The following is a 15,303-nucleotide window of genomic DNA, read 5'->3' as shown; positions in this document are numbered from 1 at the left end:
TATTTACTAAGAGCAAGAAAAAGCAGTACATGCAGTTTTTCCACCAGGAACAATTTCAGTGTTAACAGATTGCTTTCTATTTTCATATCAACAGCATGTCGTGTAAAGAAAGCATTTGGACTACAGTTGGAGGTATAGCTGAACATACAAGTTTAAAAAGGAACACCATGTATGATTTCTGATTATCAGAAGTATTGTAAATGATAGCACACCACCCACCCACTCATGTTCAGGCTTTACTCTGAGCTTTGGTTTGTTGCTTGGTGATTGTCGTCTTCAGTGTCTAATTATGAACTAAAAAAAAAGAGGTGCTGTGCACATAAGGTGTGAACTGTTTCTTTGTGTTCATACCTCTGCTAGAACATTTCTAGGAAAGTTCCCCCAGAGTGTGGAACTGTATAACGACGTCCCTTGGGGACTTCCTACCACAGCTACAGTTATTTTTGGATTGAACCTTTATTTAACTAGGCAAGTCAGTTAAGAACAAATTCTTATTTACAATGACGGCCTACCAAAAGGCCTCCTGCGGGGACGGGGGCCTGGTATTTAAAAAATATAAAAATACAATATAAATATAGGACAAAAGACACAACACTACATAGAGACCTAAGACAACAACATAGCAAGGCAGCAACACATGACAACACAGCATGGTAGCAACAAAACATAACATGGTACAAACATTATTGGGTATAGATAACAGCACAAAGGGCAAGAAGGTAGAGACAACAATACATCACGTAAAGCAGCCACAACTGTCAGTAAGGGTGTCCATGATCGAGTCTTTGAATGAAGAGATTGAGATAAAACTGTCCAGTTTGAGTGTTTGTTGCAGCTCGTTCCTGTCGCTAGCTGCAGCGAACTGAAAAGAGGAGCGAACCAGGGATGTATTTGCTTTGGGGACCTTTAACAGAATGTGACTGGCAGAATGGGTGTTGTATGTGGAGGGGGGAGTGAAGCCCAAGAGGGTTTTATAAATCAGCATCAACCAGTGGGTCTTGCGACAGGTGTACAGAGATTACCAGTTTACAGAGGAGTATAGAGTGCAGTGATGTGTCCTATACAGTTGATGCATTGAGCTTTGCCTCCCCTAACTTCCCTTTCAAGTCTACATAAAGGTCAAGTCTACATAAAGGTGTAATATGATGTGTTATCACACACAGCGATTCATAATTGACAACACTGTAATGTACATTCAATTTCACAAAATCAACCTGGCACATGCTTCAGTCAATATTGACCTTATTGAGGCTCTGTGCAATAAAATACAAAAATGGATTCAGTCATACTGTACCTAAATGGAGCAGGGATATTTTAAACATTACCACCAGTATACAGACTGGTTTTACATCCAGGATGTTAATGAAAAAGATAACATTATTTTTTTCTTAGAAAAGGGGTACATTTACAATGGCTGTAAACTTTTAAGAAAAAACCTCAAAATAACTAGCAAACATTCAATCACAGCTTCCATATCCCAATGGCTTTCACAGTGTAGTCCCTCTGATCAACTTAAACCAAACCCCTCAATGCTTTACAAACACTGTAACATCATAGTCCTGTTCCACTGTAGTCTCTGAGTCCTTTTGTCCTGTTGTCCTGAGTACCTTGCCCCTCCACTTGAAGGGCCACAGGGTGGGGGTCGGGTTACTGTGACAGCTCAGTTGGGGGTCATGCAGCAGGTTCCACATGAGCCAGATCTGTGGTACTGTCAGGCTGTGTACCACCATCAGCTCCCTGTAGAAACAAGGGTCAAACACCTGGAGGTGGGGAGCAGCAGAGGGGCGCACAATGCCAAACGTACGAAAACCCTCATGGTGTGACGGTTTCACTCCAATTCTCTGTAAGCACATGCCTAAGAACACATCGTCGATAGGGAATAGTTCTACCTGCTGACACGCTCCACTCAGACGCCTGGCGGTGTGACCGGACATCACAAAGCCTCCCCCTCCTGCATATGACGGATACATCGTCTGGCCGTACACAAACTCAGGCACAAAGTACTTGCTGCTGCGCCGGCGGATGGGGCGGGCATGGTGGATTATATCACCCACAAAGAGGTCCTTATCAGGCTTCTGACCCTTCACCATCTCCAGAATGTTCTCAATATTCACATAGACATCTGCGTCACCTTTGAAGATGAACTGGACATTGGAGCAGCTGCCATTCACCCACTGGAGGAAGTGGGTCTCTTTAAGTGTCAAGTTGAAAAATGTGTCATCAAAGTCCCAGAGGAGAATGTCCCCAAAGGTGTGGCTCTCGTAGGCAAGGAGCCGGTCCCAGAAAGGGAGGGCGGTCTTGTTCATGGGCACCCCTAGGAGGAATACAGTCTTTACTGTCTGCCCATCCTGGAGAACACCCTCCCTTCCCCAGGTGCGCCGCACTACCTGCCTCCTTTCAAAGTCTGCCACTACTGACTTGATAGCAATGAGCATGTAGGGCTCGCCTGAGCACTTCCCTAGCTGGTCCATCAGCAGTATGAAGTCCCGGTTGTCCTTATCCCTCAGGTAACCCTCAAAGTCAAAAGGTGGTCGTGTGGGTAAAACTGGAACAGCCTTTGTCCCCTCATCTTTCTTTGACTTAGATTTGTTCTTTGCCTGAGGTTTGGATTTAGACTGAAGTTTGGACTTGGGGTATGTCTGAGACTTAGAATGGGATTGATGCGGAGACTGGCACTTTGTCTTGTCTGGGGGCGTAGAAGGGACCTGTTTAGTTACACGGCTCTCTGGTGGGGGCCCTAAAAGAGCGCGGGAGCTTGTACAGCCCTGCTCTAACTGCCAGGTGTCCCAGGTGGAAGTGAAGCCTTGATGGGCATACAACATCAGACAGAGTAGCCCCAGCATGAGCAGGGTGCACAGAACATATTTTATATGAATTCTCCTCATTGTGTCTGACTGAACCTATTTCCCTCTGATTTTATTTACCACTCTTTTCCCATTGATCTTTATTTTCCTCTCCCTCAGGATCTGAGATCAGAAAGCGCCACATAGCATCCTGGGAGGATTTCATAATACTGATCATCCATGCAAAGGTTTTCCGGATTGTTTCCATTCATTGAGTGAACATAATGACAGGGAACAGTTATGACCCTGAGGTCCTGACGATTTATTCTCCGTAACCCAACACTCTGCAGTCTTGATGTTTCTCCTGCAGTATGTATGTGAAGGGTTTTCCCTTTAGTCCATGACACTCATTCCATCCCATCTCATCAGCAGGCTCTGCTCCTTGATATGAAGATAAATCACATGAGTATTAAACATAAAAGGAGAGGAACAAAAGTAAATTTTATATTTTACTTTTATATTTACAGTTATTCACATTGTATAATTTATTTTCTGTTTTTCATTTAAGTTATTATTAATAAATGATCTCTGCAGTTGCAATCGTTCAAACTAATTTCCCCAAATTCCCAGAACTATTTGCAAGAATGTTTGCAAGAATAAATCTTCCTATAGCAGACACGCCCCCTACGGTTTCCCGATTACGATTGAATTTAGGTTTAGGAGTGTTTTAATTATGCATATGTTGTACAACAGCCGAAGCTGTAACATGTGTTTACCAAAACAACATGCAGAGAGAACATTCACTAATTGCGTCTGAGGCATATGTCGATTCTGATACGCTCGCAAGAAAGGCAGCGCTGCTCTCAGATCAGTATTCTCCCTTTCAAATCTTACCTACAAATCAGCTCCTAGAGATATCACCTATGGCTACAAATATTGCGGCAGCTTATTCTAATGCTCACCCTAAAATAATGCACCAAATCAAGATCAAAATCAACATCATTAAATATATTGAGGCAAAAATTACAGACAGTAACGTACAAATGGTAAATTAAACTAAATTGAATAAACATGACATTTATTTTAATATAATTGAAAAACAGCATATTGGTATACGTAGCCAATCTGTATTCAAATAGACACCGCGGTTTTCATTTAATCATATTTGTATCCTTCGCTTTTTAGTAACAATTGCAAAGAAATTGGAAACCTTATATTTGTAGTCACAGTCTCTGTAAAGTTTTCGGTAGTCACAGAAAGACAAATAAACATCTGGATTTATTCTGTGTATAAAGTGAGGCGGAAGGACAAAAAAACATGTAACGGACGACACACTTAGCTGTTCTACGACTGTTCTGAGACAGTCGTTAAATAACGAGCGTTTTCAAGAGTAACTTTACTGATGGATGGTTTTGGGAAACGGATTTGACGATGTTCCTACGAAAGTTCTAACGATTAATTTAGCCTTAAAATACGTTTGGGAAAACGGACCCAGACCATCTCCCAGTTGTCTAGCATTCAAACGTCACCTCAGAAGAAGCAATGTAAAAACGTGATTCCCTAAAAACACGCCACTTTCAATACAGCTACCACCGGACGTGACGTTTTCGTAGCAGGTTGGGAGAATTTATGAAGCTGGTTAGGAGAAATAACGTAGCAGTTTAGGATAATTAGGTTAAGGTTAGGAAATTGGGTAAGGTTAGGGTTAGATGAAACGCTCTCCTAACCTGCTACAAAAAGTCACTTCTGTAGCTGTGCTCCATCGAAGTGGGGTGTTTTTAAAATAAAATGTTCCAAAACATTTCGAAGAATGACTACATTGACATTCCCTCTTATAGGACGTAGCCCCAAATAGGAGGGGGGCGTTTCGGATCGTATGTTAAACTGTACATAAGATTCCTAAATAGAAAAGCATGTCCTGTGTTGCATATATTATATATCCTTATATATCCTACCATGACGCATTACATTTACATGTACATGTACATTTACATGTAATTGCCAGACTGTTGCATATTTGCATATCACAGGGAGCCCTATATTGAATAACCGCGTTTGTATTGTAATCAGTATACAGCATGTGTACAAAGTATCCTGCACATCAGTCATCATACTTACCACGACAGATTAAAGTCACCAAAGCAATTATATAGCGCCACTGCCAAACCCGGGAACATCTGGTTTCTGTATGAAATCTGCAGTCTCAGACTGTAGGAAAGCTGGGGTCCAACCTGGGTCCAACATAAACGAGGTTTAACATTGAGAGAAAACACATTAAATGAATACAGACGTACTTGGTTTGGAGGCTCTGTAATAAGGAGTTAACTTTTGGAGAAATGTGCAAAACTGGCACGACACCGTTTTAACCGTGTTCCTTACACTGGCCACGTGACACGTGTGGGAGTCGCAGGTTCAGCTAACAGCTAAGCAACTGGAGACAGACTCCCAAGAATTTGGAGGAAGGGGGCATAATGATGAAGACCTAGCATACTCATTTGTCCGACAGTGTACTTTTATCGTGGTGATCCTTGCAATATGGGACAATCTGTTCTTTTAGCCCTTAGCGGTCTTAAATGCCTGCAATTTAGGAGCAGGACTCACTTTGCATGGTGAGACAGACATTTATTTAACCGACAAGACTTGAATACAAATACTACAAAGAAAAACTCAAAACACAGAAAAATTACATTAGAAGACAGTAATTTAATTTAGTTACATTTCTTTCTGCACACACATAATACAGTTCCCTGTCTATTTACAATCTACAAAAAGTAAACGTGTATCTCACTCTGCTGGTCCCATTTAACATTCAAGGAGTATAGTTCTTTGGCTACAAAACAACATATACAAGTTGACAGTTACTCCCAATCACTGACTCCTCTAAAACATCACTGCTGCCCAATGGCACCTGGGGGTCCAGGTGAGGCCTGTTTCTTCTTCTGGCCAAGCCACTAGAGAACTAGTCTTTCTTCTCTCGTGTAAAGCCTCCCCCCATTGCTCCCAGAGCCAGACTGGCCTCTCAGGGATTCCAATCCCTTCAGGATTTCAGGCAACCAGAGTGCGGTGCCCTCAGGAAGAGGCTGTGCCTGCTTTCATGATCTTGAACAGGACGTTGACATTGTTGTTTTTGATAGCGTCTCGGCAGGCTGTGATAACCTGATTCTTTGGCTTTCCCACTGAGAGAAACAAAGAGGAAGAGAGGTTAGCAGAGATCTGAAACCTTTAAAACACACATTAAATTCTCTTCAAACCTGATGCTTCACTAATCTCTGTCAACCCCTACTCACCTCTCAGTCTCCCTGCCCTCTGAATGGCCTGGTTGACAGACTTAAGGCAAGCGAGGAGAGCATTGTGATTGTTGGATCGGATCTTGTACTCATTGATCAGGTCTCTGTTCAGGTCATAGAGCTCAATGTAGCGCTTCTTCATGTTCCTTCTGTCAGGCACAAAGAAAGATGAAGGGATTAAAAAGTAAAACAGGTCATTATCACCTTATCGAGCCATGCAAAGGAATCCTACAGAAAAATCATGGAGGTGGTGGTTGGTGTGTTGTCACTCACATGTCACCCATGAGCCGTGCGTCCTCTGCCTGCACCAGCATGTTACGGATGTGATTAGAATGATCTGCTATGGCCGCCGTCAGCTTTTGGTGGACAGAGTGATAGTCATCTACCTGTTAAAACAATTGATTACAAAAATATGTTAGGCCTACCACACACAATAATGAGATAAATGGTTGGTAATGAGATAAATACTATTGGTGTGGAGGCTGAGGTGGGGAGTTTACCTCAGTTAGGGTCGTTCGCAGCTCCCCAAAGTATGTGGGGAAGTCTGCCTCTGCCTGTAGGTCCTCTATGGCCAGGAAGGAGGCCAGTGATTGGACTAGATCCCCTGCCAGGTCTATGTCATCTGTGTTTAGTGTGATCTGATTGTAAAGAAAAGGGCAGGTGAAGGGTCCATTTTGAAATACTAGAGATATCCTGTGCACAGCGATACGTGTTAGGACATGTAGACATACCTCTCCACTAGTGCTTAGCATGCTGATGGTGAGTAGTCCTCCGCCACGTAGAGAGGTGAACGTCACGTCTGGGGTATCAATGCCCTCTAGTAGAAGGAAGTTCTGGTTCAGCCACATGACCACCTAAAGACAGAGAATACAGCCATTTGATAGTGACAGTAACATTACTATGGAGCAGAACGCCAGAAGGGCTCGGAAGTCGCCACAGGTGACAGCACATGAAAGTGTGTGTGTGTGTGTGTAAGAGTAAGTGAGAGAAAACGATAGAGTTTGTGCTCACTCTCTGTGGCCTGTCGTTGATGGTGAAGGTAACTTTCCCAGTAGGTTGGGGGGCCTCAGGCTCAACATTAAGATCATACATGGAGAAGCGAGGCAGCTGACGTGTGATCTCAAAGACATGGAACTGACTGCTGCAGGAAACAGAAGAAGCACAATCAAATTACAAAATAATGTTGTTGTTTTTTATTGGACAGAGCTAAAGTTCCACTGAAACTACAACGTTTGTCTAATAAGAGTGAATTTCATTGGCAAATCAATACATTAACACATCTATGCAGAGAACACATCTATGTCTCTTTCATCATTGAAATATGTGTACCTGCTCTTGCCGCCAACAAAAGCTTTGATGTGTAGATCCACAGGGATATCTTTGGGGGGAATGATGGGAACACAGATAGAACCACATAGATTCTGGGCACTGGGATGTACCACATGACTTTCACCCTCAAAAATTCCCTCTGCGAAAATCAGCACGGCTCGAATTATGGTCTCTGTAGAAGGAATGCCAAGAGGTCAGTACCCAGTCCACTTACCACAGTAAGTCACATCAAATCAAAATCAAATAACATCACGTTACTGGTCGCATACACATATTTAGCAGATGTTATTGCAGGTGTGGCGAAATGCTTGTGTTCCTAGCTCCAACAGTGCAGTAATAAATACACGAGGCTGCGCATTCTGGAATTATAGGATGGTGAGAGTCATTGGTTTCAATGTGGGACAGGCTGAGGTTTGGTCAGCTTGGTGAGTTTCTGTGTGGTTTTAGCTCTGTGTAAGTGAGCTGCTTACTGGGAATTGATGACAATGTAAATCTAGGGCATGAGTGTGTTAGTGGTCCGTGAAGATGGTAAGGAGGGTATCTGTGTGGGGTGATGGTGTTTACCATTGGGCGTGGAGATGCTGAGCTCTATGTGTGACCTCTGGGACTCCGTGGCAGCTCTGACAGAGAGGACAGTCTGGAGCTGGGTATTGGCTGGTATCACCCCCATCTGGGTGTCCCGTTCTGAAGCTCCTGGGACAGCCTGCTACAGAGACAAAGTCACACAGAGGTATTTTACACTATGACACAATCACCATGGGTGTGTAGTCTGTACAGAGTTAAGAGGTGGGAGGATAGTAGTGTTCTCCTCACAGTACTGAGAAAGTTTGTCTTTGAATGTTGGTCTGGGGTGTGGGTGTATGCTTGTACGTGTGGGCTTTAGCATTATATTCTTATAATATTAACTTCAGAGAGTTTCAGCACATCAATGAATGTAAAAGTGTGTTTGGTTGTAGCTTTATCCTCATAGTTCTTTCTGTGAAAGTGTTTGTCAGTGTGTGTTCTTAGAAACCTTGGCATTCTCCTCATAGTTGCGTAGTTCCAGTAGCAGGTTCTGCCTGCGCTGACTCAGCTCTCGGATCAGATCCTGCTCCACACTGGAGTCCATCAGATTCCCCTTCATCTCCTTACTGGCAGGCAGGTAGCCACGCACTGACAACCAGTACACAACATATTGGATGTCACTTACTGAAAACATACACACAAATAAACAATATTCAATAGCCATGGTGTTCCACATGTCTTTACCTTCTCCCTCCACAGAGGTACAGATTAGCTGTATCTGTCCATCCATGCGATAGTCCCCTTCCACCACTCCAGCCACAGAGGACGAGAAGTTGTCTTTGAAGATGACTTCACCTGTTCGATCGCTCCGTGCATCAATCTGTAAATGATGGTGAAGTCAAGGGGACTTACAACATTCCTTACACTTGGAGGAAAGGCTGGTGCCAAGTGCCAACCAGTTCCAGACAATGTGACAAAGTGAAGGATTAGAGAACTTTGGAAGACTCTCCTTGATTTGTGCTGTACTCATTTTAACAAATAGGTGCTAAATGTATTATCGACTGACACATCAAGGTGGTTTACCTTTCCATTGGACCAGCCTGTGATGAGTTCTACAACACCGTCAGCGTTAAGGTCAAATGCATGGATGCTCATTGCATGGTTCTTAGACTGCAGGGAGAAGGGGTAACCTTTACTGGCACATCTTTAAACATAAAGCTGGTGCAAGTTTAATATGCTTTGTGTAAAGTGACAGGGATGCATTCAGACAGAAAACTACCTAATATTCAGCCAATTAAAAACTTGCAGTACCTTGATTCTCCAATAGCGGGCAGTGCGGTCATATACACCCACAGTGCCGTTGGCCAGAGCATAACCAAACCTGCTGCCATGCATATGACAGAGGGAGGTAACCGTCTGAATGACACAAAGAGAGAGCAATCAGCACACATTGTCTCTTTGCTGACACACAATGTACTATAAACATCAAGATCATAAAACATAATCAAATAGCATTAGAAACAACATGGCCTCATGTAAGATGAACAATACCTCATTTTCAGCAATCTCAGACACAAGTTCGTCTTCTTTGAATACCCTAATGTCAAAGTCCTCTGATCCGACAAGAAGCTGTAAACACCAGACAAAAAAACCCACAGTATATTACCCATTTTAGGATCTAGTATATGCCTATCTATTTAATAACACAACATCTGAAATTGTTGAGTTTTATATTGCAAAGTATTTGCTTTCATCTTTGGATAAAAAATTAAATGCAACACCTCATTTTTTCCATCACCAGTAAAATCACAGAGCACCAATGATCGCACATTATCCCCCGTGACCTGAAAATGAACCCATAGAAACAGACATCAACAGTTATCACTTTTCTATTGCATAAAAGTATTTTTATTTCAATTTCATTTTTTGCACAACAGTTCACATAATCAAGAGAGTAAGAGGAACGCAAGCCATACCGTCCAGAACTGGTCATTCCCCTCATAGTCAAATCCTTGCAAAGCGCAGTTTCCTCCGATGATGGCGAGGGGGGACTCAATGTTCCCCAATTTCCCTAAAACAATGGCATTGGCCCCATCTGTCACCTACAGAGAATATGATGTGAAAAAGGACATTACATCTTCATTTGCAACTTTGTATTCAGTTAATGATTCAGCAGGCAGATGGCTTATGTAATACTGCTGCTACAACATAATCATGAGGCTGTATTGATATGTTATAACATTGTGCCCAGTCCTTTGTTTTGTCCTTGGTTCACCTCTCTGTAGAAGATGTCAGCATTGTCGTGTACGTCATAAGCCAGCAGGTTTGTCTGGGTGCCCACGAGGAGCGTGTCTCCAGTGGTGTTGGGTCCTAGTGTGCCAGCTGTCAGGCAGCTCACAGCCTGGTTGATATTGAGCAGAGAGATGTCCGAATCCTGGGCACTCTGACTCAGACGGTGGGCTGCCTGCCGCTGGCCACGTGTATGAGGGTTATGGATGAACACCTGATGGAAGAGAGAAGATTGAATAACTTCACTGGAGTGCTATACTTCAATGCATACTTCATGCATACATGTAAATGGAGAAACTATGAAAGAGAACTGAGTGAGGCCATACCTTCCCTGCTTGTGTGGCTGCAGTGAGGCATGGGTGGATCCCATCAAACTTGCCCATTGTAACCATGCGAGGGTTGATTTTATGGTTCAGCTTGAGGGTGAATATAGGCACCAACATGGTGGCACAATCCTACAACAATAATAACCAATCATGGTACATATGGTGTGTGTGTATGTGTTCTGCTGGTTGCTTGTTTTGAGAGGAGTATGAAATCGAATCATTACTGCTGGAGAAACAAGGATGTTGTATCCCTCTTTCAATCTAGCAGACACTTGCAAACTACCCTAATGTTATAAACAGCTTACTCGTCGCCCGCTGGGTGTCCCGTTACCTAGCAACACTGGGCAGCTTGTCAAAGCTTTTCATCTACCTAATCCCTGTAGTTTGCTCTCTAGTTAGCTATGTTCATTGGCTCCTCATTATCTTCAAAAATTGCCAACATTAGATAAACAGATAACTACAAAGATAGCATAGTTATGACATATTAAAATAATGTTAGTACTCGAGTGCAACATTTCAGTAATTCACTTTCCCAATCATGAAGACATCCACGACTTTCACAAAACAGTCAGATTGATTGTACCTCATCACAGCTATCTACGTTAACGTTAGCTAACTAGCTAGCATGCTAGCCACCATTTCCAGCTGCAACAAGACACGATATTTTTCAACAACATAAAAAGCATTGTATTTTACGCATATGAATGGAACATGTGATGACGTGAGATGATATCTTACCGAAGTCCTCGATGTTTAGTTGTCTTTAACTGTCAATGTTTATGGGTTAGCTAGCTACAAGCATGCTATGCTAACGTCCGAATACAAGGCAACAAGATGCTTTCCCTCTTGCAAATGACGTAATTTGTCACTCAAATCTTCTGAAGTTACTGAGGGGGTTCGATTAATCTCGCCCGGGCGCTCGTGTAAGCGTGTTTTGCACCGCCTGAAAGTTGGTAGCAACCGGGCTGCCTCCCGCACATGAGCCAGGTGCCCCGCATAAACACTGAGGGGGTTCGATGAATCTCACCCGGGGAGTCCGTGTATCCGTGTTCTGCACCGGATGAAAGTTGATTGCGTTCGTTTTGAAACCGTGCCGCGTTCAACGAATCTGATAATCGGAATTTTCCGCGTTTCCTAATTCCGATTAGGATGTGAACGCAGTGATGTGAACGCGAAATCAGCTCAAAACAAAGTGCTTTAGGAGCACGTGGAGTAATGAGTAGGATTCTGTTTCACATGCAAAAGTGATTGCTTTTGAGCTTTATTCCCAATTAAAACGAGTTAGAAAATTCAAACATGTATTTCATGGAAAAACGATGTTGTAGGCTTCTGAACGATTCACCATGATGCCTTGTTGACAAAATGACAGAGCAAGGAGCAGATTACTGTTCGATTTGAGAAGGGCGCTCCTCCCTCCCCGCTTTCGCCTGATGACGTGTGGGCTTTTGCCCGGTTCAACCTTGGCCAGCATAAAATAACTCCCTCACTTTATCGCGAGCACAACACTACACAGTACAAAGTGCTGTGAAGTAATCGTTGAATAAACAGGCTTCATTCAATTCTTCAACAATAAGTAAAAAAACGTTTAAATTATTTTTACTCCAAAAAATAAGTTCCTCACCGGGAAAACATGTATTATATTCCATTATACTACATGTTTCTGTATTGACTATGATTCATATTATGGTAAAGCACATGCTTAACTTTTACAAAAGTTCATATATCTTCATTTTATATGATGAAATATTTTTTTTTTATGATAGACTATCCTTGTTGTAGGCCAATGACAGTTCTGGTAGCATCACTGTTTTCATTACGGTCGTTTGTAATTAATTGTAGCTGGTACTGTCAGTGACTATTTGTATAACATTGCACAATGTTTGTGGTATGACACAGCTCAATTACTCAGGCAGGAGATTCTGGAAAAATACTAACACTCTGTCGACGAGCGCAAAAATACTAACACTCAGTCGACGAGCGCAAAGTGATTCATTCTCATTCGAATGTTGCTCACGAGTGCTGCCCGTGTGCAAATAAGGGGAGCATGGACATGGAAGCTCTCAACACAGCACCAGTGACAGCAAATTCCCCCGGAAAAGTGACAAAAGAACAATTGCCCAACTGTTGTGTACCGTGTGCACTGCGCACAATAACGATGACTGTCCAGTCGAAAACCAGTCAACAATGTAGTGATTTATAGCCTAAATCGTCGTTTAAATCTATTTGTCATAAACACTACACATTCAAATGATTCCCGACAAGTTTACATCTAGAATTACATACATTTCTCTCATTCTAATCTATAGCCTACTAGTCCTAGATTAGATATGTCTATAGGCTATAACACTTTAAATCATCATGAATTTGAACAAGACATTTAGTGTGTCTGTAAAATAACAATATCTGGTAACTAAACGTTAACGAAAGTCCAGACCCAGTGGGTTATTTGAAGGCATTCATAAATAAATACAAATACTAATACATGTTTGCATATTAACATAATGGGTAGCCATATTTGAATGAATCAATTGTCAACATGGTAATTAGGCTATGTAGGCTATTTAAACAATAGGCTACTATTCCCTTGATGGGCATGTTTTCGCTCTAGATAATAAACCGTGTGCAAGCAAGCCTATTAATGAGCTGTCTGCGTGAACGCGCGACTCTGTTCTGCACACGGCACCTGTCTGCCCCGGACGATATAAATTCGAAGTCTCGCTAGTTAGAAATTAAAAGCTGACAACACACCACTGACACCCAGACAAACTACTACGATCCATTCGGATAAAGAAGGTAGCTCAAAAACTGGAAAATGGATCCTTGTGAATGCTCCAAAAGTAAGTTATGTATATCGATCAATTTATCAAGACTATAGGCTATGGATACGCCTTAAGCGTATTTCTAAAATCTTAACAGGCTAATTACCAATTACCTAACTCAACTGTTTATTTATAGCTGGATCTTGCAACTGCGGTGGATCCTGCAAGTGCTCCAACTGCGCATGCACCAGTTGTAAGAAAGCAAGTAAGTGGTTCTATTCTAAATCCAACTAGTGTTATTAGGCCAATAGTCTTTTTCTTATCGCTGGTGGCACTTTAAAGCCCCATGGTTAGCCTAATTAACCTCAATTGCCTCATTAGGTGGCAACGAAATAGTCTTTGGTCATCACTAATCGATTATTTTTCGGCCCATCAGGTTGCTGCGACTGCTGTCCCTCCGGCTGCAGCAAGTGTGCCTCAGGCTGCGTGTGCAAGGGCAAGACTTGTGATACCAGCTGTTGTCAGTGAGGCCTGTGTATGACATCACAATGCAGTCCATTCCCTATGACTATGAAGTTGTACCATCTTGAGCATAGCTTTTGTACCTTGTCAAATGTAAGGAAATAAATTGCATGTAACTTATTCAAGTTTCTTTGACTAACTTGGGTTACTGGAGTTGTTGGGCTTTGGGACATAAGAGGTCAATCATGTTGTCTGTGCTCCAAAAAGAGCAATTGCGCACTCCTAGGAAACCAGCTCTTCATTTTACTAAAATGGGTAAGTTGAGGCACAAGATTGATCACCTTAACCAGCCAGCACAGCAGATGGCGTGAGAGCTGACAACTACAAAATACATGAGTGTTATAGTCCTTGGTGGAACCAGAACTCTTTAACACAAAAGCGTTGTGGAAGCTATTGCTAAAGAATCTAAAGATGCCACAGCGCTATTCCAAGTGGGATGCACTGATGGGTTCGTGCTGACTGTGACCGCCAGGTAAATGGCATCCTTGACTGCAAGAACAAGATGTATGTCAAGTGGCGTCTAAGGAGATGTATACCTAAAATACGGAGGGTGAGGTAGGTTGGAAGGGGGTGAGCATGAGTCAAATGGAGGGTTTGTTAAAGTGTGAATTGGAGGTGATGTTTTCAGGTCAGGATGAATAAGTGGACCCTTGCCCTTCGGCTGATCTATTTGTGGTTTCAGTGTGGGTGTAAAGCGTTTGGTGCTGTGGATTCGGTGTGGGTAACCAGAAGTGGTCTTGAGATTGTTTCTGCTGGTCAGAAGGGGCAGGCGCTCCAAATGGGGACAAGATATGAATTGTTTCAAGAAAGGTGCGCCATTGAAAGGAGTGATTACTGGAGTAGCCGTGAAAGTTAACCAACTGAAGGGGATTCCCGGTGTTTGGTGAGTGGTGAAACGAGTTCTGTTCTTTAGCGTTTTGATATTGAGCCCTTGCCCGACAAAGTGATAGAATGTTATCCTGTACGAACTTTTGTGCCCATTACGTTACAGGTGTCAAGCTTATGGGCATGAGACAAAAGTGTAGCATTGGGGAAAGTAGTGGTATGTGTTAATTGTAGGGGTGGGGAAATGGGGATCCGAAATGTCCGGTGAGAGGCAGGTTAAGGTTTCCAGGGTTATAGTGCAGAAGTTGTCATGCTGAGGAAAATGGGTCAAGGGGGAGGGATCCTGAGAGGCTGGCGTGTAGTAGATCTATACCAGTACAGAGCGATAGGACAAGTGATGTTTCAGTAAGATTAGATTTTTAGCAATGGTTATCAATTGTATTGCAGGGATGGAACATTAAGGCGCAGAAAATTGAGGTTGTGTTGGCAGCTGCAGAGGTATTTTGGTGTGCAAGCTCTTGACGTCAGAATTACAGGATGTGTTGAGTGGTAGGGTCCCACCATTTCAAATGTTATTGGTCACATGTGTTTAGCAGATGTTATTGCGGGTGTAACAATGCTTGTGCTTCATGCTCCGACAGTGCAGTAATATCTAACAAGTAAGATCTAACAGTTTCAC

The 15,303-nt window shown here is 42.7% G+C and overlaps 3 protein-coding genes across 4 annotated transcripts; 1 reads left to right on the top strand and 2 right to left on the bottom strand.

Annotated features, from left to right (window-relative positions):
• Positions 1–947: 947 nt before the first annotated feature.
• On the bottom strand, positions 948–5,152 carry LOC110520258 (UDP-GlcNAc:betaGal beta-1,3-N-acetylglucosaminyltransferase 9-like). The gene is made up of 2 exons (XM_021597442.2): positions 4,902–5,152; positions 948–3,224 (listed from the first exon to the last, which is right to left on the bottom strand). The coding sequence occupies exon 2, from the start codon at positions 2,883–2,885 to the stop codon at positions 1,527–1,529; it is 1,359 nt and encodes a 452-aa protein (XP_021453117.2). The 5' UTR covers positions 2,886–3,224; positions 4,902–5,152; the 3' UTR covers positions 948–1,526.
• Positions 5,153–5,466: 314 nt separating this feature from the next.
• LOC110520245 (Bardet-Biedl syndrome 2 protein homolog) lies at positions 5,467–11,871 on the bottom strand. 2 transcript variants are annotated; one of them, XM_021597430.2, is made up of 18 exons: positions 11,257–11,871; positions 10,519–10,647; positions 10,179–10,406; positions 9,880–10,005; positions 9,685–9,747; positions 9,455–9,532; positions 9,215–9,319; positions 8,987–9,073; positions 8,648–8,783; positions 8,412–8,551; positions 7,964–8,105; positions 7,400–7,571; positions 7,082–7,208; positions 6,802–6,924; positions 6,571–6,708; positions 6,344–6,456; positions 6,071–6,219; positions 5,467–5,959 (listed from the first exon to the last, which is right to left on the bottom strand). In XM_021597430.2, the coding sequence occupies exons 2-18, from the start codon at positions 10,633–10,635 to the stop codon at positions 5,853–5,855; spliced, it is 2,151 nt and encodes a 716-aa protein (XP_021453105.1). In that variant the 5' UTR covers positions 10,636–10,647; positions 11,257–11,871; the 3' UTR covers positions 5,467–5,852. The 2 variants fall into 2 exon arrangements, with proteins under 2 accessions (XP_021453105.1, XP_021453096.1); XM_021597421.2 differs by having other exon boundaries at positions 7,082–7,211; positions 11,257–11,868.
• A 1,321-nt stretch (positions 11,872–13,192) lies between these two features.
• Positions 13,193–13,919, top strand: mt2 (metallothionein 2). The gene is made up of 3 exons (XM_021597409.2): positions 13,193–13,355; positions 13,474–13,542; positions 13,714–13,919. The coding sequence occupies exons 1-3, from the start codon at positions 13,331–13,333 to the stop codon at positions 13,803–13,805; spliced, it is 186 nt and encodes a 61-aa protein (XP_021453084.1). The 5' UTR covers positions 13,193–13,330; the 3' UTR covers positions 13,806–13,919.
• Positions 13,920–15,303: the final 1,384 nt, after the last annotated feature.

This window comes from Oncorhynchus mykiss, chromosome 1 (assembly GCF_013265735.2).
Source record: "Oncorhynchus mykiss isolate Arlee chromosome 1, USDA_OmykA_1.1, whole genome shotgun sequence".
NCBI classification, from domain to species: Eukaryota; Metazoa; Chordata; class Actinopteri; order Salmoniformes; family Salmonidae; genus Oncorhynchus; species Oncorhynchus mykiss.
The sequence above is the reverse complement of the archived record's forward strand: the minus strand, read 5'-3'. Positions and strand labels throughout refer to the sequence as shown.

Excerpts from the sequence above, each read along its gene's own strand:
- LOC110520258 (XM_021597442.2), bottom strand. The coding sequence starts at position 2,885 with ATGAGGAGAATTCATATAAAATATGTTCTGTGCACCCTGCTCATGCTG.
- LOC110520245 (XM_021597421.2), bottom strand. The coding sequence starts at position 10,635 with ATGTTGGTGCCTATATTCACCCTCAAGCTGAACCATAAAATCAACCCT. Across the intron at positions 9,533-9,684 it reads CTGGTGATGGAAAAAATGAG|CTTCTTGTCGGATCAGAGGA; the intron begins GTGTTGCATTTA and ends TGGTGTTTACAG. Across the intron at positions 6,457-6,570 it reads TGCGAACGACCCTAACTGAG|GTAGATGACTATCACTCTGT; the intron begins GTAAACTCCCCA and ends TTGTTTTAACAG.
- mt2 (XM_021597409.2), top strand. The coding sequence starts at position 13,331 with ATGGATCCTTGTGAATGCTCCAAAA. Across the intron at positions 13,356-13,473 it reads TCCTTGTGAATGCTCCAAAA|CTGGATCTTGCAACTGCGGT; the intron begins GTAAGTTATGTA and ends GTTTATTTATAG. Across the intron at positions 13,543-13,713 it reads CACCAGTTGTAAGAAAGCAA|GTTGCTGCGACTGCTGTCCC; the intron begins GTAAGTGGTTCT and ends TCGGCCCATCAG.